The 26,861-nt window shown below is 52.2% G+C and overlaps 1 protein-coding gene across 1 annotated transcript; it reads left to right on the plus strand.

Annotated features, from left to right (window-relative positions):
- Positions 1-5,519: 5,519 nt before the first annotated feature.
- TMEM9B (TMEM9 domain family member B) lies at positions 5,520-26,861 on the plus strand. The gene is made up of 5 exons (XM_066583659.1): positions 5,520-5,675; positions 6,502-6,593; positions 9,077-9,185; positions 21,743-21,877; positions 24,527-26,861. Exons 1-5 carry the CDS (start codon positions 5,607-5,609, stop codon positions 24,680-24,682), a joined length of 561 nt encoding a protein of 186 aa, XP_066439756.1. The 5' UTR covers positions 5,520-5,606; the 3' UTR covers positions 24,683-26,861.

The raw sequence follows: 26,861 nt of genomic DNA on the forward strand, positions 1-26,861 counted from the left end.
CTTTCTTTTTCTTGTGGAATTTACTGGAAGAAATGTGAAACCAGGCGCCGCCCTCACGTGACCACGGCCGCCATCACTACCTCCAACCAACACCATTACTGAGGGCTCAATCACGCGGACGCGCTGCGCTTGTTTAACGTTCATCCGTTATTTCCTCCAGGAGCCTCGACAAAAAAAAGACGCAAGAAAATACGAGTTGGCAATTTTTTTCTGTTTTTATTTGAAATACATTTTCAAGTGTTTAACGATCGCAAGAGCAGCGACGCAATTATCTCACGAAGCACATGGCGATCACAGGCGAAAACCACAGAATTATGGGAACGGCATCAAGACACGTTACTCCCATCATCCCCCACTATATACAGCACATGTGAGGACTACTCCCATCATCATCCCCACTATATACAGCACATGTGAGGACTACTCCCATCATCATCCCCCACTATATACAGCACATGTGAGGACTACTCCCATCATCCCCCACTATATACAGCACATGTGAGGACTACTCCCATCATCCCCCACTATATACAGTACATGTGAGGACTACTCCCATCATCATCCCCACTATATACAGCACATGTGAGGACTACTCCCATCATCATCCCCCACTATATACAGCACATGTGAGGACTACTCCCATCATCCCCCACTATATACAGCACATGTGAGGACTACTCCCATCATCCCCCACTATATACAGCACATGTGAGGACTACTCCCATCATCCCCCACTATATACAGCACATGTGAGGATTACTCCCATCATCATCCCCCACTATATACAGTACATGTGAGGACTACTCCCATCATCATCCCCCACTATATATAGCACATGTGAGGACTACTCCCATCATCCCCCACTATATACAGCACGTGAGGACTACTCCCATCATCATCCCCCACTATATACAGCACATGTGAGGACTACTCCCATCATCCCCCACTATATACAGTACATGTGAGGACTACTCCCATCATCCCCCACTATATACAGTACATGTGAGGACTACTCCCATCATCATCCCCCACTATATACAGTACATGTGAGGACTACTCCCATCATCCACACTATATACAGCACGTGAGGACTACTCCCATCATCCCCCACTATATACAGCACATGTGAGGACTACTCCCATCATCCCCCACTATATACAGCACATGTGAGGACTACTCCCATCATCATCCCTCACTATATACAGCACATGTGAGGACTACTCCCATCATCATCCTCCACTATATACAGCACATGTGAGGACTACTCCCATCATCCCCCACTATATACAGCACATGTGAGGACTACTCCCATTATCCCCCACTATATACAGCACATGTGAGGACTACTCTCATCATCATCCCCCACTATATACAGCACATGTGAGTACTACTCCCATCATCATCCCCCACTATATACAGTACATGTGAGGACTACTCCCATCATCATCCCCCACTATATACAGCACATGTGAGGACTACTCCCATCATCCCCCACTATATACAGCACATGTGAGGACTACTCTCATCATCATCCCCCACTATATACAGCACATGTGAGTACTACTCCCATCATCATCCCCCACTATATACAGTACATGTGAGGACTACTCCCATCATCATCCCCCACTATATACAGTACATGTGAGGACTACTCCCATCATCATCCCCTACTACATACAGCACATGTGAGGACTACTCCCATCATCCCCCACTATATACAGCACATGTGAGGACTACTCCCATCATCCCCCACTATATACAGCACATGTGAGGACTACTCCCATCATCATCCCCCAGTATATACAGTACATGTGAGGACTACTCCCATCATCATCCCCCAGTATATACAGTACATGTGAGGACTGGGGGACTCCCCTTCATCTCTGTCCCTTCAGCAGTGCATCTTTTCGGTCAGTCCCAGCCGTGTGAATCTCGCAACTAGCACTAGAGAAGATCTTCCATTCAGAGGATTTTCTGCAGCGCTAGCTGTGATTTTTTTCATGCAGCTAATAGCTGCGTGATTTTGTAGCCCGTGTGAATGAGCCCTTACATGAATCCAAGTCTCAAGGTCCAGATGAATTACATCCTAGGATACTAAAGGAAGCAGTGAAGGTAATTGCTGAACCACTCGCCAGAATCTGTGAAGATTCCTGGAGAACAGGAGAAGTCCCAGAAGATTGGAAAAGGGCAAATGTTGTCCCTATTTTCAATAAAGGGAAGACGGTGGATCCAGGAAACTACAGGCCTGTGAGCCTGACTTCTAGACCAGGAAAGATCTTTGAGCAAATTATTAAACAGCATGTATGCAAGTACTTGGATGAGAATGGAGTAATTAACCAGAGCCAGCATGGGTTTGTAACAAACAAGTCATGTCAGACTAATCTAATTTCCTTCTATGAGAGAATCACTGACTGGGTTGATCAGGGAAATGCGGTGGATATAGTATATCTTGACTTTAGTAAAGCATTTAACAAAGTATCTCATACCATACTTATTGAAAAAAATGACCAAATCTGGGATTGACAAGGCAACTGTTAGGTGGATTCACAACTGGCTGAGTGATCGTACTCAAAGAGGGGTCATAAATGGCTGCACATCCAAGTGGGAGAATGTACCAAGTGGGGACCACAAGGCTCTGTCCTAGGCCCAGTGTTGGTCAACATTGTTATAAATGATCTGGAGGAGGGAATTGATGGAAAACTGATTTGCAGACGACACAAAGCTAGGAGGGATAGCTAACACTAGGGAAGAGAGAGGATTCTAAAAGATCTAGAAAAGCTTGCACAGTGGTCAGCGACTAACAGAATGGTATTTAACAAGGAGAAATGCAAAGCCCTACATCTGGGCAAGAAAAATGAACAAAGCACATACAGAATGGGAGGAATTGGGCTAAGCAGCAGCTCATGTGAAAAAGACTTGGGTATACTAATAAATCATAGACTGAACATGAGTCAACAATGTGATGCCGCAGCCAAAAAGGCAAACACAATTCTGGGATGTATTAAGAGAAGCATAGAGTCTAGATCACGTGAGGTCATTGTCCCCCTCTACTCTTCCTTAGTCAGACCTCATCTGGAATACTGGGTCCAGTTCTGGGCACCCCACTTTATAAAAGACATAGACAAACTGGAGCAAGTTCAGAGAAGAGTTACCAAGATGGTGAGCGGTCTACAAATCATGTCGGTATTATTGTATCTTGATGCCACCAGGAAGCTCGAGGCTTGACAGCACTTGGATGCAGAAACGCCCCTGTCACACCCCTAGCTCCCGATCGTCTGACGTCAGTAAGGTCCTAGCAGCACAGTGTTTAGAGATTGTTGCGGCCCGTGATCTGTTAGGTTTAGGAGTTATTCAGCAGGGAGGGTAACATTATTAGTTGTAAACACTTCCATCTCAGAGGCGTAACATGGAAGCATTGTCAGTTATTAATGTAACCCTCACTGGAAAATAACCACTAACCATCCAGGGCCGCACAAATCTCTAAACACTGTGCTGCTACGCGATGCTGCAATGTGCGCTCCATCTTCCATGTGGGCTGTCCACCCGCTGCATCCGGACAGAAATGAGATTAAGAGCGGGGAGCAGCAGCACCCAGGAAGGCCCGGACTGCACTGTCCTGCCCCCGCGGCATCACCATCATTTGCGTGTGTGTTGCAGCCGGTGCTGCGGAAACAGTGGGGAAGGTGCCCATGCCACTCTCCTGCCGGCGCTGGCTGACCATACATATACCATGTTCTGCCAGTGGCGCTCGGGAGACGTAGCCCGTGGATCAGCAGCATCTGCGAGGACACCGGGGATGATCAGCAGCTGCAGCGGGGAAGGGGCACCCAACAGAGAACTGCAGCGGGGACGTGACCTAATGGCCAAGGAGGCTGCCAAAACTGAAAGCAGGCCGGCTGGAAAAATTAAAACAGCATCAGGGAGCTTAACATGGTAGCCGGGACTGGGGAGCTGGGCAGACTGGCAGCAGCAGCGCTCACAACAACTGTTGGTTGGGACTGGGCAGCTGGGCAGACTGGCAGCAGCAGCGCTCACAACAACTGTTGGTTGGGACTGGGCAGCTGGGCAGACTGGCAGCAGCAGCGCTCACAACAACTGTTGGTTGGGACTGGGGAGCCGGGTGGACTGACAGCAGCAGCGGGGACGACAACTGTTGGCCGGGAGCTGAGGAGAGAATAATACCCACCTTCCGGGACCTGCAGGGGAGCCATCTGTGCAGCCAATGAGGTACTGTGGACATCACTGGGCTGTCAGCGCTCTCCAGCACTACTTCCTGGTGGCGTCAAGGTACAATAATACCAATCAAGTCTTATGAGTGTTATAGGAATGATATTTGTATGCTATATAACATTTATTATTGTCTTGTGTTTCTTATATAAGCTGAGGCACATATATATATACTGTTATATCTACTCTCTTAGCAGTTAATCGTGTTCGGATTTCTTGGGTCCGTGCGTCTTCCTTCCCCTCATGTTTCCCAGAGAGCAGCTGTACATTCTGATTGGAGGAGCTTCTCATCTGATATCATTATGTGCTTCTTCCACTTTTGATACTTTAGTAACGTGTGATTTCCCATATTGTTGTCCCCACTGATCCCGTGTGACGCGGCGACTGCTGGTCTGTGACGTAAAAGCGATTGTATAAATGAGAAGCCCCGATATCATGAGGAGCGGGTGAAGGATCGGGGGGATGTTCAGCAGAAGAGAAGGCTGAGAGGAGACTTAATAGCGGTCTACAAATATCTGAAGGGCTGTCACAGTGCAGAGGGATCAGCCCTATTCTCATCTGCACAAGGAAAGAGTAGAAGCAATGGGATGAAACTGAAAGGGAGGAGACACAGATTAGATATTAGACAGTGAGGGGGATCAATGAGTGGAACAGGTTGTCACGGGAGGTGGGGAGTTCTCCTTCAATGGAAGTCTTCAGGGGCCGGACAGACATCTGTCTGGGATGATTTAGGGATCCTGCCCACGGGCGGAAATCAATTGCGATTTTCTGCTCGCAGGTGATAAATCGCAGCGTGATTCTGCGCTACGCTCGGCCAGGTTCCATTGAAGTCAGTGGAAGCCGTCCGTCCCGCAGCGCTTCCAAAGTGAGCAGTGCGGAAGTACCGCGGGATCCGTGTCATCGCAGAGTGCCGGCGGCTACTGAGCATGTGCGACGGAGCGCAGAAGACTCCACAGAGAGGGCTCCAGACAGGTACGCTGGGGTCACCGGCCGGTGTGCAGGAGGCCTTTGTGATCCCGCACTGAGACGGGGGCTGGACCTGATGACCCCGGAGGACCCGATGACCCCGGAGGACCCCCGATGACCCTTCTAACTCCACCAGTACACACGGCACATATGAGGATTACTTCTATCATCCTCCATATATCTCTAGACTCCGCGGACTGCAGGGACGGGGGCGGCCGCCAGGGGGAGCTCTTACATTGCAGGTCCGGCCGCCAGGGGGAGCTCTTACATTGCAGGTCCGGACGATGAGCGGAACGATTCTCCCTTTACGAGTCACCCGGGGGGAGGAAATCGCGTTGCGCAAAGACCGGAAGTGGGCGGCGCAGGTCGTGTTGTCAGCTGACTGCGGAGTCGGTGCTGCCGCTGATTCTCTGATGGCGGCGCTCCCGGCATGCACTGCGGTGCTCCTGCTGCTGGCGGCCGTCTGCGGCTCGGAGGACAAGGTGAGAGCCGCGCTGTGTGTACAGACACTCCGCAACGGACGGCGGCAGGCAGAGAGTCCAGCCACTGGTCAAACGCAGGTTCCCGGGGAAGGGTGAGGGGGGTACCGGGCCTGCGCTTCACCTACATACGGGGGGCCAACCGCTGCCTCTCCCTTACAGAGCCCCAGACCCCCGCCAGGCCAACCGCAACCCCAGAGCCCCTCCCCTGCCAGTCTAACCACCTCCCCTCGCACACGGAACCCCTCCCCCCTAGGCCAACCACCGCCCCTCCCCCACAGAGCTCCTACCCCGCCGGGCAAACCGCTGCCCCAGAGCCCCTCCCCTGCCAATCTAACCACCTCCCTCGCACACAGAGCCCCTCCCCTGCCAGGCCAACTGGTGCCTTCCCCCCACAGAGCCCCTCCCCCGCTGGGCAAACCGCTGCCCCTCCCCCACAGAGCCCCTCCCCCCCTGGGCCAACCACCGCCCCTCCCCCACAGAGCTCCTACCCCGCCAGGCCAACCACTGCCCCAGAGCTCCTCCCCTGCACTGCCAACTGGTGCCTTCCCCACACAGAACCCTCCCCCGCCGGGCAAACCGCTGCCCCTCCCCCTAGGCCAACCACCGCCCCTCCCCCACAGAGCTCCTACCCCGCCAGGCCAACTGCTAACCCAGAGCCCCTCCCCTGCCAATCTAACCACCTCCCCTCGCACACAGAGCCCCTCCCCTGCCAATCTAACCGCTGCCCCTCCCCCACAGAGCCCCCCCCCCCCCCCGTGGAGCAAACCGCTGCCCCTCCCCCCAGTTAGCGCTTTGCCTCCTCTGTAACGGTCTCCTTCCTCTCCAGAACTCCAAGGACGTCCGCTGTAAGTGCATCTGCCCCCCCTACAAGGACAAACCGGGGAACATCTACAACCGCAACGTCACGCAGAAGGACTGGTCAGTATCAGCGTCACAGTGTGTCAGCGAGGCTGGGGGCCGGCGCTACTGATACATTGTAACAAACACGGGGGGGGGGGGAGCGCTGTGAGTGATGCTGGGGGGGGGGGGGCGCTGTGAGTGATGCTGGGGGGGGGGGCGCTGTGAGTGATGCTGGGGGGGGGGGCGCTGTGAGTGATGCTGGGGGGGGGGGCGCTGTGAGTGATGCTGGGGGGGGGGGCGCTGTGAGTGATGCTGGGGGGGGGGGCGCTGTGAGTGATGCTGGGGGGGGGGGCGCTGTGAGTGATGCTGGGGGGGGGGGCGCTGTGAGTGATGCTGGGGGGGGGGCGCTGTGAGTGATGCTGGGGGGGGGCGCTGTGAGTGATGCTGGGGGGGGGGGCGCTGTGAGTGATGCTGGGGGGGGGGCGCTGTGAGTGATGCTGGGGGGGGGGGGCGCTGTGAGTGATGCTGGGGGGGGGCGCTGTGAGTGATGCTGGGGGGGGGGGGCGCTGTGAGTGATGCTGGGGGGGGGGGGCGCTGTGAGTGATGCTGGGGGGGGGGGCGCTGTGAGTGATGCTGGGGGGGGGGCGCTGTGAGTGATGCTGGGGGGGGGGGGGCGCTGTGAGTGATGCTGGGGGGGGGGGGCGCTGTGAGTGATGCTGGGGGGGGGGGCGCTGTGAGTGATGCTGGGGGGGGGGGGGCGCTGTGAGTGATGCTGGGGGGGGGGGGCGCTGTGAGTGATGCTGGGGGGGGGGGCGCTGTGAGTGATGCTGGGGGGGGGGGGCGCTGTGAGTGATGCTGGGGGGGGGGGCGCTGTGAGTGATGCTGGGGGGGGGCGCTGTGAGTGATGCTGGGGGGGGGGGCGCTGTGAGTGATGCTGGGGGGGGGGCGCTGTGAGTGATGCTGGGGGGGGGGGCGCTGTGAGTGATGCTGGGGGGGGGGGCGCTGTGAGTGATGCTGGGGGGGGGGGCGCTGTGAGTGATGCTGGGGGGGGGGGGCGCTGTGAGTGATGCTGGGGGGGGGGCGCTGTGAGTGATGCTGGGGGGGGGGCGCTGTGAGTGATGCTGGGGGGGGGGCGCTGTGAGTGATGCTGGGGGGGGGGGGCGCTGTGAGTGATGCTGGGGGGGGGGCGCTGTGAGTGATGCTGGGGGGGGGCGCTGTGAGTGATGCTGGGGGGGGGGGGGGCGCTGTGAGTGATGCTGGGGGGGGGGGCGCTGTGAGTGATGCTGGGGGGGGGGGCGCTGTGAGTGATGCTGGGGGGGGGGGGGCCCTGTGAGTGATGCTGGGGGGGGGGGGCGCTGTGAGTGATGCTGGGGGGGGGGGGGCGCTGTGAGTGATGCTGGGGGGGGGGGGCGCTGTGAGTGATGCTGGGGGGGGGGGGCGCTGTGAGTGATGCTGGGGGGGGGGGGGCGCTGTGAGTGATGCTGGGGGGGGGGGGGCGCTGTGAGTGATGCTGGGGGGGGGGCGCGCTGTGAGTGATGCTGGGGGAGGGGGAGCGCTGTGAGTGATGCTGGGGGGGGGGGGCGCGCTGTGAGTGATGCTGGGGGGGGGGGGGCGCTGTGAGTGATGCTGGGGGGGGGGGGGGCGCTGTGAGTGATGCTGGGGGGGGGGGGCGCGCTGTGAGTGATGCTGGGGGGGGGGGGGCGCTGTGAGTGATGCTGGGGGGGCGCTGTGACCTCCCGGAGGGGACCGGCTTTTGGGTCGCAGTTGTGAATGTAACATAAAATGCAGGGAAAAGTGTAAAAAAAATTAGGAAAAGAGAAATAATTTTTGGTGTTTTGTGGCTTTCAGTAAAGGGGCGGGTCTCTGCGGTCGGTACGATCGCGGCACAACGAGTTTCTTTACTTCTTTGTGTTTTGCTACTTGTTCCCATTTCCGCCTTCTGAGCCCCAGACCTTCTCTCTGCCCGCCGGGCGGCTCCTGCAGGGCGGTCTCTGGTTGTTGGGGATGACTACGATGCGCTCTTTCACCCATACGGGGGTTATTTTTGTCGTTTAGAATTTTAGACTTTTTATTTTTTTCCCATTTTTCATCCTTTTCTCCTCATTATTCGGTCCTGGAAGCCGTGGTCTCTGCAGTATGTAGTCCACCGGACCACAGGAAGGGCTCAGAACTCCGCGGCCTCATCGGTCAGCTGACCGGCGGGGATCCCTGCAGCTACTGATGACCCTGAGGGGTCTGCAGCTGTTTAGTCCCAGAAACCCCCATTAACTGCCGCACTGGTACCCCCCCCCCCCTCATGCCCACGGGCGGCTGGGACGGGGTGAAGCCGTCTGCGGCTCTGTGGGGACATGAGAGGTAAGTGGCCCCTATAGCTGGCCGTGGAGATGCGGGGACTCTCTGGGATGTCACGCTGCCATCCTTGTCCTGAGATGCCAGTAATGGGGGCATCACACCCCGACCGCGCCGGCAGGATGTCCGCTAACTGCCATTTATTAGGGGCTTGCTGATCAGTGCAGATGAATCCTGGAGGGGCTCATGCTTCCCTCTTCTCTTGTCTTCAGCGATTGCCTCCATGTGGTGAGCCCCATGCCCGTCCCAGGAGCCGACGTGGAGGCGTACTGTCTGCGCTGCGAATGTAAATACGAGGAGAGGAGCTCCGTCACCATCAAGGTGAGACCGCTGCACCGCGCAGAAAGACCGCGGGGGGTCATGTATAGAAAGTGGCCGACACGGAGGATTATTGGATGCTGCGCTGCAATAGCAGATTAGACAAGTGCATGACATAAATGATACGAAGAATTACCACTATGAGAAGCGGCCAGTAATAACTGCCTGATCCCGAGTCACATCCTGTATTATACTGCAGAGCTGCACTCACTATTCTGCTGGTGGAGTCACTGTGTACATACATTACTTATCCTGTACTGCTCCTGAGTTACATCCTGTATTATACTCCAGAGCTGCACTCACTATTCTGCTGGTGGAGTCACTGTGTACATACATTACTTATCCTGTACTGATCCTGAGTTACATCCTGTATTATACTCCAGAGCTGCACTCACTATTCTGCTGGTGGAGTCACTGTGTACATACATTACTTATCCTGTACTGCTCCTGAGTTACATCCTGTATTATACTCCAGAGCTGCACTCACTATTCTGCTGGTGGAGTCACTGTGTACATACATTACTTATCCTGTACTGCTCCTGAGTTACATCCTGTATTATACTCCAGAGCTGCACTCACTATTCTGCTGGTGGAGTCACTGTGTACATACATTACTTATCCTGTACTGACCCTGAGTTACATCCTATATTATACCCCAGAGCTGCACTCACTATTCTGCTAGTGGAGTCAGTGTGTACATATATTACTTATCCTGTACTGACCCTGAGTTACATCCTGTATTATACCCCAGAGCTGCACTCACTATTCTGCTGGTGGAGTCACTGTGTACATATATTACTTATCCTGTACTGATCCTGAGTTACATCCTGTATTATACCCCAGAGCTGCACTCACTATTCTGCTGGTGGAGTCACTGTGTACATACATTACTTATCCTGTACTGATCCAGAGTTACATCCTGTATTATACCCCAGAGCTGCACTCACTATTCTGCTGGTGGAGTCACTGTGTACATACATTACTTATCCTGTACTGCTCCTGAGTTCCATCCTGTATTATACCCCAGAGCTGCACTCACTATTCTGCTGGTGGAGTCACTGTGTACATACATTACTTATCCTGTACTGATCCTGAGTTACATCCTGTATTATACTCCAGAGCTGCACTCACTATTCTGCTGGTGGAGTCACTGTATACATACATTACTTATCCTGTACTGATCCTGAGTTACATCCTGTATTATACTCCAGAGCTGCACTCACTATTCTGCTGGTGGAGTCACTGTGTACATACATTACTTATCCTGTACTGACCCTGAGTTACATCCTATATTATACCCCAGAGCTGCACTCACTATTCTGCTAGTGGAGTCAGTGTGTACATATATTACTTATCCTGTACTGATCCTGAGTTACATCCTGTATTATACTGCAGAGCTGCACTCACTATTCTGCTGGTGGAGTCACTGTGTACATACATTACTTATCCTGTACTGCTCCTGAGTTACATCCTGTATTATACTCCAGAGCTGTGCTCACTATTCTGCTGGTGGAGTCACTGTGTACATACATTACTTATCCTGTACTGATCCTGAGTTACATCCTGTATTATACCCCAGAGCTGCACTCACTATTCTGCTGTGGAGTCACTGTGTACATACATTACTTATCCTGTACTGACCCTGAGTTACATCCTGTATTATACTCCAGAGCTGCACTCACTATTCTGCTGGTGGAGTCACTGTGTACATACATTACTTATCCTGTAGTGATCCTGAGTTACATCCAGTATTATACTCCAGAGCTGCACTCACTATTCTGCTGCTGGAGTCACTGTGTACATACATTACTTATCTTGTACTGATCCTCAGTTACATCCTGTATTATACTCCAGAGCTGTACTCACTATTCTGCTGCTGAAGTCACTGTGTACATACATTACTTATCCTGTACTGATCCTGAGTTACATCCTGTATTATACCCCAGAGCTGCACTCACTATTCTGCTGGTGGAGTCACTGTGTACATACATTACTTATCCTGTACTGCTCCTGAGTTACATCCTGTATTATACCCCAGAGCTGCACTCACTATTCTGCAGGTGGAGTCACTGTGTACATACATTACTTATCCTGTACTGATCCTGAGTTACATCTTATATTATACTGCAGAGCTGCACTCACTATTCTGCTGGTGGAGTCACTGTGTACATACATTACTTATCCTGTACTGATCCTGAGTTACATCCTGTATTATACTCCAGAGCTGCACTCACTATTCTGCTGGTGGAGTCACTGTGTACATACATTACTTATCCTGTACTGATCCTGAGTTACATCCTGTATTATACTCCAGAGCTGCACTCACTATTCTGCTGGTGGAGTCACTATGTACATACATTACTTATCCTGTAGTGATCCTGAGTTACATCCTGTAGATCTTTTTATTATAAAAGTGAAAAACATAACAATAAACAGAACATAAATATCGCTCACTTGGCATAAACATAAAACAAAACCAAATCATCACTTGTGTTATCTGTACTTTGCCTTACTGCAGGACAAAGGAACAAAAGCAAAAGGTCCATCTGGTCCAAACAATACTACACAGCACACTACACCAACCTGCACTCCAAAACTACACTCACTCATCCTCACCAATACATATACGCTACATACTACATATAACAATATACACATGTGAGAAAACATCCCTAACTCACAGGATCCAGCCAGAAATCCCAAAAGAAGAAAGAAAATATGACTAATAACCGAAGCAATGATATAATAACAATAATGCAAACAATAACAAAAGTAACAATAATAACAATAATAAGAACAACCCAATACCTTATTTATTTTATATATATATATTTTTTTTTTAAATGCCCACCACCTAAAGAATAAAACCTTACATAATCCTAAACTAACCCTATACCCAGACCAAACCACCACACACCCCAAACAACCCCCTACGGTGCAGCCTGGGAGCCACGCCTGCATCCCAAGTCCGTGCTCAATGTCTATGTCCAGGACGAGCCGAGCTGCACCGCATACACACACCCTGCCCGCCGCAGCCTGAGGGCCACGCCCGCACCAACAGTCCGTGCCCAGTGTTCATTGTCCGGGACGTGTCAAGCTACGGCTGAGGCATAAATCACCCCCCCTCCCCCCAATAAACACCCACCCAACCTATCTATAACCCCTAGCCCTATATACAAAACAAAACATATAACATATCTTATACTACACAACTACAAACCAACACTACATATTAATACCCGAAAGCCTAAGGTTCAGTTACCTGCAGCCGTACATACTTTATCTTTGACCGAAAACAAAAACTCTACTAGTGTCACACACAGCCCTCCACCAGGACTGGATATGATAAGCCGGGCACCGACCAAATAGAGAAACACTATCCCTATAGTTAATCTGTCCCTACAATGTCCCTACTCCTTCCCTAAAACTTACCCTCAGAGAAACTGTCCCTACCTCTCCCTATTCTGTCCCTACAAAGACCCTAACAATAAGAAGACTGTCCCTAACGAAATACAAACCCTCTCCATAGGAGAGAGGCCTTAGTCGTGCCCAACCTCTCATAATCCAGAGAGCGCACCTTCACCAGGTCACCCAGGATGTTCCTATTCACCTCATCCGCTGGGAGGATTTTCTCTTCCGTCGAAACTAGACACCGTGCGTTCCAAATGTGAAACCTGACCACTAGGCTGACTAAGAATAAAGTGCACCGGTCCCTGCCACCAAGGTCCCCGAATGCCCCATAGACCCATTCCGCATACGAGAGGCGTGCCAACCTGGGCCAACCAATGGAGGCTCCCACCCGTTTGTACACCTCTGTATTAAAGGGACACTGAAGCAGGAAATGCTCCATGCTTTCCAGTACGTTGCTGCACTCCTGGCAGGGGCAACCCCTATCCACCAGAGGCCTGCTCTTCAAGTTGCCCCTTACATACAGTCTCCCGTGGAAACAGCGCCAAGTCAAGTCCCAAAACTTCAAGGGGATCCTGTCAGAATTCAATAAACGTAACCCTCCCTCCAGGTCCCGACTTGGGCAGTCCTTGAGCGCCAGGGGCTTCTGGAAATGGGTCAACAGAACCCTCTTATCGAGGAGTTTCCTCAACAGAGTTCTGATCTCCCACATCCCCAGACCCCACCGACGTATCATCTTCAGAACCAAGGTAGCGTAAGCCGGAAGATGCCCGTGCGGCGTGCGAAGATCCTTCACTTGCCCTCCTGTCTCCCATTCCTGGAAGAAAGGCCGAAGCCATCCCCAACAGGAGAAGACCCACGGAGGAGCCCTCTCTTGCCAGAGGTTGCCTATATTGATCTTAACAAAGGTGTTTACGAGAAACACCACGGGGTTGACCATAGATAACCCCCCTAATCTCCTCGTGCGATATGTGACATCTCTCCTAATTAGGTTCAACCTGTTCCCCCACAACATTAGGAAGAACAGGTTGTAGACCCGGGTCCAGAGAGGTTCTGGCAAAATGCATACGCTGCCCAGGTAGATGAATAAAGGGAGCAGGTATGTTTTGATCAGGTTAATCCTTTCCCGAAGGGTCAAAGACCAACCCTTCCACTGGGCCACCTTCTGAGTGGCACCATCGAGCCTGACCACCCAATTTTGCATGGGGTAATCTCCCCGGCCGAATTTGATGCCGAGAACTTTAGCCGAGTCCTGGGGCACTGGAAAGGTGTCCGGGAGACTAAATGTAGGATCTCCCCTTCCTAACCAGAGACTTTCGCACTTATCCCAGTTGATGCCGGACCCGGATGCTTCCGAGTAGCGATCCACCTCTGCCATCACGTACTCTGCCTCCCCCCTCGAGGACACAAAGACGGTGACGTCATCAGCGTACGCTGCCACCCTGAGGGCGGCCTCCGGCACCGTCCGATCCATCCCGACCCCCGCCATAGGCCCACCATCAATCATCCTAAGGAAAGGATCAATGGCAAACACGTACAGCAAGGGGCTCAGAGGACAACCCTGACGGACGCCAGACCCAACCTCAAATGGGTGGCCGACCCAACCGTTCACTAGCGGGAAAGTCTCAGCCCCTACGTACAATGTCTTGAGCCAATTGACAAACCCCACTGGCAGGCCATATCTCAGAAGAACAGACCAGAGGTACTCGTGATTAACCCGATCAAACGCTTTGGCCTGATCCAAGGACAGCAGGTACCCCTCCCAGTGACCAGCCCTACCCTGCTCCACTGCCTCCCGGACACCTAGAACAGCACTAAAGGTGCTACGGCCTGGAACAGAGCAATGCTGGGCGCCCGAGAGGAGCCGGGGTGCAAACTTGACCTGCCGATTAAACAGCACTTTTGCCAGAACCTTCCTGTCCGTATTGAGAAGCGCTATGGGACGCCAGTTCTCAATACGGCTCGAGTCTTTACCCTTTGACAGAAGGATCAAAGCCGACCTCCTCATTGACTTTGGGAGAGTGTCCGAGGAAAGACACTCATTGAAAACCTCAGTCAAGAGGGGACTCAAGAGGTCCTTAAAGGTCTTATAGTACTCAGATGTTAAGCCATCCGGTCCTGGCGATTTTTTGAGCGCAAGCCCATCAATCGCCAGTTTAACTTCCTCTATGTTGATCTCCTCTGTCAAAACATTAAGGGAGATGTCATCCCCCGGCTCAGGAACAGCTTCAGCCAGGAAAGCCGACATCACATCTCGATCTAGATCCCTCTTTCTCAAAAGGTGCGAGTAGAAGGATCTGATGACTTCCAGAATCCCTGATCTGGACCTGTTCAGAGATCCCGTACCGTCGATCAGTCCCGTGACAACTTTACGATTCACTGACATCTTGCAGTTTCTGTAAGGGTCAGGTGAGTGGTACTTCCCGAAGTCCCTCTCAAAAACCAAAGATGCGTGCCTATTATACTGGCACCCTTTGAGCAAAGACTTCACTCTGGAGATCTCCTCGCGGCTACCTCCAGTCGAGACGAGATGTTCGAGTTTCCTCCTCAGGCCCTGATAAAGACGGTACTTACTCAGGCTCCTGAGGCTAGAGAGCTGGCGGAAGAACCTCGCCGCCCTGATCTTGAGCATCTCCCACCACTCTGACTTACTGCTACAAAGATCCAGTAATGGTACCTGGCTCTGCAGAAAATCCTCAAAGGACTGTCTTATCTCTGCTTCCTCCAGGAGTGATGAATTCAGCCTCCATAAGCCTCTACCCATCCGGGGGGTCTCTGCAACATTCAGGGAAAACAAAATCAGACAGTGGTCAGAGAACTCCACCTCAACAACAGATACTGGTGAAGAGATGGCTTCCTCCTTCAAATAAAACCTGTCTATTCTAGACCTGCACTCGCCTCTATAATAGGTGAAACCCGCGTGGCCTGGGGTGTGCCGGATGTGGACATCCACCAGGCGAGCTTCGCTAGCTATGCTATTAAGCGCGACGCTATCATAAGTCAGCTTGCCTAGGGAGCCTCCCCTGTCACGGGTCCTCGTGACTGCGTTAAAGTCACCCCCAAAGATCACCTGCCGACTGGTAAAAAGGTACGGCTTGATCCTCATAAAGAGATCCTTGCGGTCCCGCTTGGTTTGGGGACCGTAGATGTTGATTAGCCGAAGCTCTTGTCCCTTCATGAGAACATCCAGGATCAGGCACCTCCCTATTTCTAACTCGATAACCCGTCGGCATTCAACCGCTGCGGTAAAAAGTACCGCCACTCCGCTATATGGCTCGGCCGCAAGAGACCAGTAAGATGGACCAGACCTCCATTCCCTCCTTGCCTTATGCACAGCTGCCAAATTTGGCAGCCTGGTCTCTTGTAAAAACAAAATGTCGGCTTCAACGCGGCCGAGAAAATCAAAGGCCGCAAATCTAGCCATATCAGATTTAATGCTGGCAACATTAATGGATGCCAGCGTCAATGGAGTGGGTGCCGCCATCATTGGTGATCGAGTTAGATGGCTTTCTTCTTCCCACCCCCCTTCTCATCAGGGTCTGAGGATGACCCCTTGCCACGTTTCTTGGACACTGAAAGGTCCATGGCAAGGGGCTCCTCAACCTCGTCCTCCTTGCCACTGGGCTCTGGGCCAGCCCTCCCCCTGGAGGTCACCAAACCCCCACAAGAGGAAGGCTCAGCACCCCCTGTAGGCCCCACGCTTGTCCTGGACACCTCTGCCTCCTCCGAGGACGAGAGAGCTTGGTACCTGTTGGAGAGCCCAACAAGAGGAGAGTTTGGATTGCCTTCCTGCACCTGGCCCGTTGCAGGGGAAGATTTCCCTTCCCTTTTTTTCATTTTCTTGGAGCCCTGCTTGCGCTTTTTCTTTTGCCACTCATCCTTGCCCTCACCCACACTTTCATAGTGGGAAGAATCTGAATAAGTGGCAGCCTCCTCCCTTTGGATCCTCCTGACCTCCTCATCCAGCTCCCTATCCCCTGGAGCCTCAGCCACATGATTTGCGTCCGGAGCAGGGGCCAGCATTGACCCACCTGCCACCTGGGTTTCCACCAGCTCCCTGCCCCTTCCGCGCTTCTCTTGGCGCCTTAGCTTGGCTGCCCCAGCATGTTTGTTCCTCCTTGGCTCCTGGGCTCCATCGCCTCTGCTGGTCCCCTCCCCTGCAGAAGCAACCTCAGGGCTCTCCTCCGCTGGGGCCCTGACCGCATTGGCGAAAGAGCGCGGACAGCGACTGAATGGGTGACCGAGGTCACCACACAGGTGACACCTAATCTCTGTACAAGATGCCGCAAGATGACCTACCTCGCCACACAGAGCGCACTTGATGACATTACAGGCTGCACTCAAATGTGTGGGGTCGCCGCACTTGTGACAGAGCTTCGGCTGCCCCTGGTAGAAGGCCAAGATACGATCCCTGCCAAGGAAAGCCGCGGATGGTATGTGGGCCACCGAATTCCCTGAACGCTTAAGTTTTACCATAAACGTCCAGGCTCCGGACCAGATGCCGTGCTCGTCCCGGTTCTTATTGGGCATATCCACCACCTCTCCGTACCGACTTATCCAAGTCATGATATCGTAACAAGAGAGGGACTCGTTACGAGTCAAAACGGTCACTCTCTTGACTCCAGTCTGGCGGGTTACCACTTGTGCAGCGAAACCGCGCCAGCCGGGCTCGTCCTTCATCAACTCATAGTTCCCCCAAAAGAGCTCAAGGCCCTCTGGGCGAACAAAGCTGATGTCAAACTCAGACGTGCCGTAAGGATGGATCAGGGCATAGATGTCATTTGCCCTGAAACCCATCTTCAGCAGAAGCTCCACCACCTTACTCCTGGATGGGCACGCGTCATTGCCTCTCCACTGAAGACGAGCCACATTCCTACGGCCAATGTCCTGCCCGGTTGTCGGCAGGGACCAGACAGTCTCCCCCCTTTGTTCTCGGAAGGCACCCAGACCATGTCTCTCCACCCAGAGAGACAAATCCACAACTCTGCCCCCTACATTCATCGAGCTCTCCCCCCTCCTCAAGGCCTCCAGGAGGCGCTGTTGCAAAACGCCGTCCCCAGAGCCCAAAGACGAGGAGGGCGCATCCCCCCTCCCTCCAGCGGCGACACTGGCATAACTTCTACCAGCTGTTGTCGCCGCTGGAGGGGTGACTGGATCCTGGCCCATCCCCTGACTACTACCCGAAGCCCCACCCTCCCGTACAGCTGATGGCATACCTCCCGGGGGATTGGGGGCATCCGTAGCTCCTGGAGCCTCTGCGGGAGCAGGGGCAGCGGCAGCACTGGCATTTATATCCATCACACCACTCGCACCTTTCTTTCCTTTTGCTGGACCAGGACCTGCTTCACTTTTATTTTTAATATTACACTTTCCAGCGGGCTGAGGCTGGAGACCGACAGAACCAGTCCTAAGTCCTGTATGATTGTCGGTAGGAGCCGTCTCTGCAGCCCTGGCTTCGCCCACTTTCCCAGCCATTCTGGGACTTGTTGTACTTTTTAGTTGCTTGGATGTTACCGCAATACTATCATGATGTGTGGGAGGATTGACAGGCTTGGCCACCACCCACTGCGCCCCCTCTACACCTGACAGGCGTTTTAGGGACACAGGAGGGACAGCCAAGCCGCCACTGGTGGAAACTGATGCCAGACTGCCCCCCCCTCCCACTGGGGGGCAGCCATCAGTGCCAGCACCTCCGGATTGGCCGCGACCCCTCATTCCATCTTTCCCACGGACCTTCTCTGCCTCCTTATCGCCTCCATTCCCACTACTGGCACAAGCAGGAATGGAGTTTTGGGCCGCATTAACCCTCTCTTCCCCAGTCCCCTGCACCGGACCCACTGCAGAGCCCGGGACTAGGGGTATACCAGGGCTAGCACCCCGATCTGACTTTGCAGCCGGACCGGAGTGCTTGGTGACGTACACAAACCTCTCCTGCACGGTGGTCTATATCTTTTTTTTCTGTTTCTTTTTGCCCGTAGATGTTGTTTCAGGCATGTCGTCACCAAAGTACATATTGTGCATTCTTTCCGGGGACTCCTGCAGCATGATTTGCTGCATGATGAGGGCCCCCTCACCGCTGCTGCTGTCGCTGTCGTCGTCTGCATCCTCGGCATTGGACTCCTCCGATGTGGGGGGCAGGCTAACCTGCTCTGCAGGAATGCTGCTCCCTGCAGTTCCCCTCTGCTGTAGGGACGGCTGCTCCCCTGAACATACCGCCATCCCCTCTTGTGCATCCTCTGACTCATCAGAGCTGCTGTCGCTGCTCACATGCGCCATTCCAGAAAATCGCTCATCATTTAAGAGTTTTTCTTTAAATGGGCCGCTGGCTTGCAGTATCCTATACCTCTCCTCCTTGTAGTAGTCTACTGCCTCCTTGCAGGATTTAACTCTCTCCGCTGCAGTAATTTTCTTCTTTCCCCGTGGGGCCTTATCCAAATCGCTGAGGGCACTCTGTAGCTCCCTGCGATATTTCTGGAGCTGCTTTCCGACCTCCTTAAAGTCTTTTAAACTCGCAGCTATCCGAGACGCCATGGCGGTCACAGATTCACCCCTCTTATGCTCTCCCCAGCTGGCACTTGTAGGTGCTTTTGCAGCACTGACCTTGCTCTTGGTTTGGCCTCTGGTCTTCCTGTGCTCCACGTCCTTCCGGGGAGTCTGGGTGACGCTGCCTGTACCCCGGCTAGATCCTCTCCCCTCCTGGGGTTCATTCTTCCCCCCTCCCGACCGGAGCCAGGGGGGGGAAGCACGAGACTCCATGGCAAACAAGCCCAGAAATAGTGCACTGCTCCTGGGATCCAGCAAGAGCTACACCTGCCTCTTGCGACCACACCCTGGAACCAGCAGAGCTCTCAGACACACAACCTTCCTCCAGAGCTGCACTCACTATTCTGCTGGTGGAGTCACTGTGTACATACATTACTTATCCTGTACTGCTCCTGAGTTACATCCTGTATTATACTCCAGAGCTGCGCTCACTATTCTGCTGGTGGAGTCACTGTGTACATACATTACTTATCCTGTACTGATCCTGAGTTACATCCTGTATTATACTCCAGAGCTGCACTCACTATTCTGCTGGTGGAGTCACTGTGTACATACATTACTTATCCTGTACTGCTCCTGAGTTACATCCTGTATTATACTCCAGAGCTGCACTCACTATTCTGCTGGTGGAGTCACTGTGTACATACATTACTTATCCTGTACTGCTCCTGAGTTACATCCTGTATTATACCCCAGAGCTGCACTCACTATTCTGCTGGTGGAGTCACTGTGTACATACATTACTTATCCTGTACTGATCCTGAGTTGCATCCTGTATTATACTCCAGAGCTGCACTCACTATTCTGCTGGTGGAGTCACTGTGTACATACATTACTTATCCTGTACTGATCCTGAGTTGCATCCTGTATTATACCCCAGAGCTGCACTCACTATTCTGCTGATGGAGTCACTGTGTACATACATTACTTATGCTGTACTGCTCCTGAGTTACATCCTGTATTATACTGCAGAGCTGCACTCACTATTCTGCTGGTGGAGTCACTGTGTACATACATTACTTATCCTGTACTGATCCTAAGTTGCATCCTGTATTATACTCCAGAGCTGCACTCACTATTCTGCTGGTGGAGTCACTGTGTACATACATTACTTATCCTGTACTGATCCTGAGTTACATCCTGTATTATACTCCAGAGCTGCACTCACTATTCTGCTGGTGGAGTCACTGTGTACATACATTACTTATCCTATATTATACCCCAGAGCTGCACTCACTATTCTGCTGGTGGAGTCACTGTGTACATACATTACTTATCCTGTACTGATCCTGAGTTGCATCCTGTATTATACCCCAGAGCTGCACTCACTATTCTGCTGGTGGGGTCACTGTGTACATTACTTATCCTGTACTGATCCTGAATTACATGCTGTATTATACCCCAGAGCTGCACTCACTATTCTGCTGGTGGAGTCACTGTATACATACATTACTTATCCTGTACTGCTCCTGAGTTACATCTTGTATTATACTCCAGAGCTGCACTCACTATTCTGCTGGTGGAGTCACTGTGTACATACATTACTTATCCTGTACTGATCCTGAGTTACATCCTGTATTATACTCCAGAGCTGCACTCACTATTCTGCTGGTGGAGTCACTGTGTACATACATTACTTATCCTGTACTGCTCCTGAGTTACATCCTGTATTATACTCCAGAGCTGCACTCACTATTCTGCTGGTGGAGTCACTGTGTACATACATTACTTATCCTGTACTGCTCCTGAGTTACATCCTGTATTATACCCCAGAGCTGCACTCACTATTCTGCTGGTGGAGTCACTGTGTACATACATTACTTATCCTGTACTGATCCTGAGTTGCATCCTGTATTATACTCCAGAGCTGCACTCACTATTCTGCTGGTGGAGTCACTGTGTACATACATTACTTATCCTGTACTGATCCTGAGTTGCATCCTGTATTATACCCCAGAGCTGCACTCACTATTCTGCTGATGGAGTCACTGTGTACATACATTACTTATGCTGTACTGCTCCTGAGTTACATCCTGTATTATACTGCAGAGCTGCACTCACTATTCTGCTGGTGGAGTCACTGTGTACATACATTACTTATCCTGTACTGATCCTAAGTTGCATCCTGTATTATACTCCAGAGCTGCACTCACTATTCTGCTGGTGGAGTCACTGTGTACATACATTACTTATCCTGTACTGATCCTGAGTTACATCCTGTATTATACTCCAGAGCTGCACTCACTATTCTGCTGGTGGAGTCACTGTGTACATACATTACTTATCCTATATTATACCCCAGAGCTGCACTCACTATTCTGCTGGTGGAGTCACTGTGTACATACATTACTTATCCTGTACTGATCCTGAGTTGCATCCTGTATTATACCCCAGAGCTGCACTCACTATTCTGCTGGTGGGGTCACTGTGTACATTACTTATCCTGTACTGATCCTGAATTACATGCTGTATTATACCCCAGAGCTGCACTCACTATTCTGCTGGTGGAGTCACTGTATACATACATTACTTATCCTGTACTGCTCCTGAGTTACATCTTGTATTATACTCCAGAGCTGCACTCACTGTTCTGCTGTTGGTCTTTGCAGGTGACGATCATCATCTACCTCTCCATCCTGGGCCTCCTCCTGCTCTACATGGTGTACCTGACTCTGGTGGAGCCGATGCTGAAGCGCCGTCTCTTTGGTCACTCTCAGCTCATACAGAACGATGATGATGTTGGGGTGAGTCTGACCACGCAGTGCTGCTCCACCAGGGGGCGCTCCCGCACACTGTATGTTTATATACTGCACAGAGCGGCGCTGCGGTTTGATCTCTGGTATGATCGGCGGCAGGCCGGATCTGTGCGGTGTGATTGTGCCCCATTTAGAAGGGTTGTCCCGTTGTAAAGTGCTGATGGCCTCTCGTCATGATCGGCCATCAGCAGTAGGTCAGTGGGGTCCGCTGCTCAGGACCCCTGCGTGTTAGCTGTCTGCTGTGCCGTGTGTGTGCACTGAGCCGATCCCTAGAGGAAGCACACAACGCTGGCAGTTCAAGTTCCTAATGAAATGAATGTAATACCAAGCCTGGCCACCGCAATGGGAATGGAGCTGTCTGCTTGTTGCATGTCGGGGGTCCAGGCAGTGCGGGAAACACAAAATAACTCAAAAATGGTAAAGTTACATGTTTATAATATTTCAACTTTTTAACCTCTTCCTGCCCCGGGGTGTATATTTACACCTCTGAGAGAAGGGGGGGTCCCTGTAAACGGGTGTAAACTTCCTACAGATGAGGCGTGTTTAGAAGCCGTCAGCCTCCCGCTGTTAACCCCTTACATGCTGCAATCAGTGGTGATTGTGGCATGTAAAAGGTTGACAGAGGGAAGGTGCCCCCCGTGTGACGTCGTCGGCCCCCCACCATGTAATCGCGAATGGTCATAAATAAAAGGGGGGAAGAAAGAGCCAATTTTTTTAAATTTAGTGTTTATTTTGCCTTCCAGAAAATGCAATGAAATTGATCAAAAGAGCCAAAAGTGCCCCAAAATGTTACCAATTAAAATAGTTCATTGCGCAAGAAACAGTAAAGCCCGCGAACAGCCGCTTCAGCGGAAAAATAAGAACGTTAGCTCTTTTCAAAAGTGGAGATGAAAGAAAAACCGTTGTCTTGGGGCCCCTGGGAGCCGCGTCACTAAGGGGTTAAAATGCGGATGTGCTCTAGAAGCCTCTGCGAACGGCCGTCATAAGATCACTTGGCAGGTTGGTGGCTGCAGCGCTAAATCCCGTTACACACCAGCGCCCCCGAACAATGGCGCCCTGTTTACACAGCAGAGCCGCCGTGTGGTGACAATAGCGCCGCGCTCGCTCCGCGCCGGGGCCGGCTGCTGATCGCGCACTCAGAACAAAGGTGTAACGGGATCCGTCTGCCCAACCCCCGGCAGCTGCCGCATGTTGCATAAACACGGCCTTCTAATACAAGCGTGGCCGTGACATTAGAAGGACGGGCGCTAAATAAAGGTGCGATCGGGTGTTTGTTGTGACTGTTCTGCAGGCCAGCAGGTGTGCGGTGCAGCCAGAGGGGGCGCCGCTGCAATTACAGTTACTGAAACCTGTCAACGCATTCCCGTAATCGCACACCGCGGTCAAGGTGCGATACGTCATGAATGAGCTTTTACGGATCCGACGCACACCCTGCAGTCATGTGATCGCCCTGTAGCCTGCGAGTTTATTAGGACTGTCGTTAACCCCTTAGTTGCGCTCCTGCCTGGACCTAAGGGACGTGACAATTTTCGGGGGACTTTCATCACCTCTTTTTAAAAGCCACAACTTTTTTTTTTCCCCCCGTTGTCCCGGCTGTATGAGGACTTGTTTTTCACGACGCGCCGTAGATTTCGTTGTTACTGTTTTGGGGGTTACGGGTTTTTTATTCTTATTGAATTTTTTTGGGGGGGGGTGGAGAAATGAAGGAGGAAAAAAGCTCCTTGGCCCAGTTTTGTGCGGACTGCAGCGCGTTCACTGCCAGATCGTTACGGGTAAAGAAAATGCCAAACAGTGTTTTTTATGAAACTTTTTAATTACTTTTTTTTTTTTTTAAACAAGGTGAAAGTGCGCAAAAAGTTTAGGGGACTTGAACCTGCGGTCCTGTGATTGCTCTGATAATACATTGCAGGCTATGGCAGACTCCGCCCCCCTGACTGGCGACCCATCCGTCTTCTGCGGTTATACGGCTGATGCAGTGACGTCCCTCTTCCTCTGTGAACCTTTTACATGTGACCGGCATTGATCACAGCATGTAAGGGGTTAACGGGCTCGGTGTTCCCATCGGTCCCCGCTGTTACAGTCAGGAGGCCCGGCTGTCAGTCACATCACGCTGCGCATGGCGTGGGCTCAGCATCTGAGGGTGTAAGTGTATGTCCCTTAGTGGGAGCCCCTTCTCACCCGAGGCCTAGATGGACTCACTGGATGGGAAGTGGTTAAGGGCTCCTTAGGGTTCAGCCTGTGTGCCTGCAGCTCTGGTTGTGACTGGAGTGTGGAATGTGATGAAATAATGATCCGCGGCCCCTGTGAGGACTCGCCCCGTCGGGTGGGAACCTTCTACAACTGTCTTATTGACTTTTGAGTGTTTGATTTCTCATGAAGATCTCTGCTTGCTGTTAGTGAATGGAACTGACTTCTCAGCATTGATCCTGCCTGCAGAGTCCCGGCCGCTGTGTGAGCAGGACAAGGTTGGGCATATTTCCCCCCCCCCCCCCCTTCGGATGCCCCCATTCACTGACAGGAAGCAGAGTGTGTGTGCACTGCCCCGGTGACTGAAGATGATCCCGTCCGCAGCAGTCCAGGGAAGCGATGTGTAATGTCTGACGCGCCGACTAACGCTATCCGTTTCTCCCTTTTCAGGATCACCAGCCTTTCGCCAACGCTCACGATGTGCTGGCCCGCTCCCGCAGCCGCGCCAATGTGCTCAACAAGGTGGAGTACGCCCAGCAGCGCTGGAAATTACAAGTGCAAGAACAGCGCAAGTCCGTCTTTGACCGCCATGTTGTTTTGAGCTAATCGGAATGAGGCTGATGTCACAGCGGAAGCTTCTTGGGCGCACTGGTAATGCCACGCCTGCTGCTGCGGCGGTTTTATGGGGCTCGCGTGTCTCCAGCGCTGGGCAGGACCACCGCAGGACGCGGATTCTCGGGTAGAGACCCCCTTTGTAAATAGATGTTCCTAATAAATAATTAATATATTCTGCCGCGAATGCCATTCCCGTGTTCGTGTTCCCGCATCAGCCGCTTCTCTGTGATTCCTGCATCTCTGTTAACCGACGGACTTCGCTGTCAGCCGCGGCGTCCGGTACGCAGCTCTGCATTGGACCGCCCCCCGCAGCTCCTCACACGACTGATCCTTCACACTGATAACCGGATGATATATCGCCTGCCCTTTAAGTGGGGGGCAGCGGACCCCGTACATCGAGCGCAATGCTCTGCAGACCCTCCTTCATAACGAGCGTGCTGCGCTCTACTGAAACGTTACATCTCTCAAATTGCAATGCAGCAGAGCTGAAAATTCAGGAAGCGCCCCCTTTAACCCCTTAAGGACCAAGCACAGTAAATTTATGGCACTTGGTCCTGGGCTTTAATCCCAGCCAATAACAAAAATTTGACGTGGGATTAAAGCCTCCGCTCCACGAGCTATGTACTAAGAAGTCCACTACACAAGCCGGCGATCACATGACCGCAGGGTCCCCCTGTCACAGCAGAGCTGTAGGGTCCTGGTAGACCCCAGCTGATGGTATATCACATGTTGTTGTATCGTCTATGTTCTCCCGCGCTTGTAAGCGCTGCGGAGCCAGATGGCGCGATACAAATAACGATTATTATTACAGGATCGGGACAAGACAGAACAAAAATGTATAGAGGAAAAAAAGCAGCAAAACACCTTTTCCCCATAAAAAGAACTAAAACATTTAAAAAATCCCCCATATTCGGTATCGCGGCACACATAAAGGGCCGACTATTATATGTTCACCATAATATCCCGCACGCTGAAGGCCGGAGGTGCATTTTTTTTTTCTGGTATCTCGAATCCCAAAAATGTGAATAAAAAGTGATAAAAAAATACAGGTTTACCAAAATGTTAGTAATAAAGCTGCCGCTCACTCCGCCAGAAGCGGGCCCTCCCACCGCGCCGTTGGGGAAAAAACTCAAAAAAAAAAGTTGCGGGTCTCAGAAAATGACGGGAAGCAAATTTTAAGAAAAACTTTTATTTATTTTTTTAATAGAAAACATTTGACCCCCTATAAACGTGGCGTTGCCGTGGCGACCGCAGGACAAGGTTCATACGTCGTCATTACTGCTCTGTGACGCTGTAGAAACTAAACCCGCCAAACATGTCGCTGCATTCTGAACTTCTCCCAACTTAATTCTGTGAGGTTTTTCCCTACATCATACGGTACGTTACAAACCGCCGAGCCCCCGGAGCGCCCGCTCAGGGGGACAAGTTATGGCTCTTGGAAGCTGGGGGCGATAATTAAAATAAATAAAGGAAACCTCCGGTTGTGAAGTAGTTAAGTGTTCACTCAGCTGCGCGAACCGCATGTGGCCGTTCTGTTACAGTGTGTCAGTGCAGGTAATGTTATGGCTCTTACATTGTAACAAACAGCTTGTGCCATGACCTGTGATACAATGTTGCCGTCTGTATCCTGTAATGTCGTAGCTTTATTTCCATGGGACTGCAGGCGGCTTCTACTAATCGCACTGGTCAGGTGACTTCTGTATAACCTCGCTGGCCCACGCACGGTTCGATCGGGGTAGGTGTATATAGGAGCCGCGGCTCCCCGCAGAGGAGGTCTGCACAACTCTCCTGACCGCATCTGCCGACTGCTAAACCCACGGGGCCACTTGGCCATCGCTGCACTGATAGTCGGACCGCTGAAGGAACGGCGCTACATTCCTGCGTGCGCTCAGAATGGTTTTTGGCATTCTGACAGCGGGAGCTTCTGGAGATGGCAGGAGAGTCACATGATGGACGGTTCACGCTAAGCTGACGGATCAGGTCCATCGCAGCTATCGCAAGGACTACAACTCCCAGCATGCTCATAGCCAGAGTTGTAGTAGCTGGGGCGCCACGGTCACACCTCCGGGTAACGGGAGGCGGCTTCCCTGCATCCGTCTCCTGGCTGATTTTACCTCTCGCTGTTCACAATTTTGTATGTTGAGATTGATAATAAACCCTTTTCTCCCCA

This window comes from Eleutherodactylus coqui, chromosome 11, assembly GCF_035609145.1.
Source record: "Eleutherodactylus coqui strain aEleCoq1 chromosome 11, aEleCoq1.hap1, whole genome shotgun sequence".
Taxonomy (NCBI): Eukaryota; Metazoa; Chordata; class Amphibia; order Anura; family Eleutherodactylidae; genus Eleutherodactylus; species Eleutherodactylus coqui.

Bases quoted from the DNA above. Each gene is read 5' to 3' on its own strand.
- TMEM9B (XM_066583659.1), top strand. From the start codon at position 5,607: ATGGCGGCGCTCCCGGCATGCACTGCGGTGCTCCTGCTGCTGGCGGCC. The intron at 6,594-9,076 runs GTCAGTATCAGC...TCTTGTCTTCAG, and splicing joins AACGTCACGCAGAAGGACTG to CGATTGCCTCCATGTGGTGA. The intron at 9,186-21,742 runs GTGAGACCGCTG...TGGTCTTTGCAG, and splicing joins GGAGCTCCGTCACCATCAAG to GTGACGATCATCATCTACCT.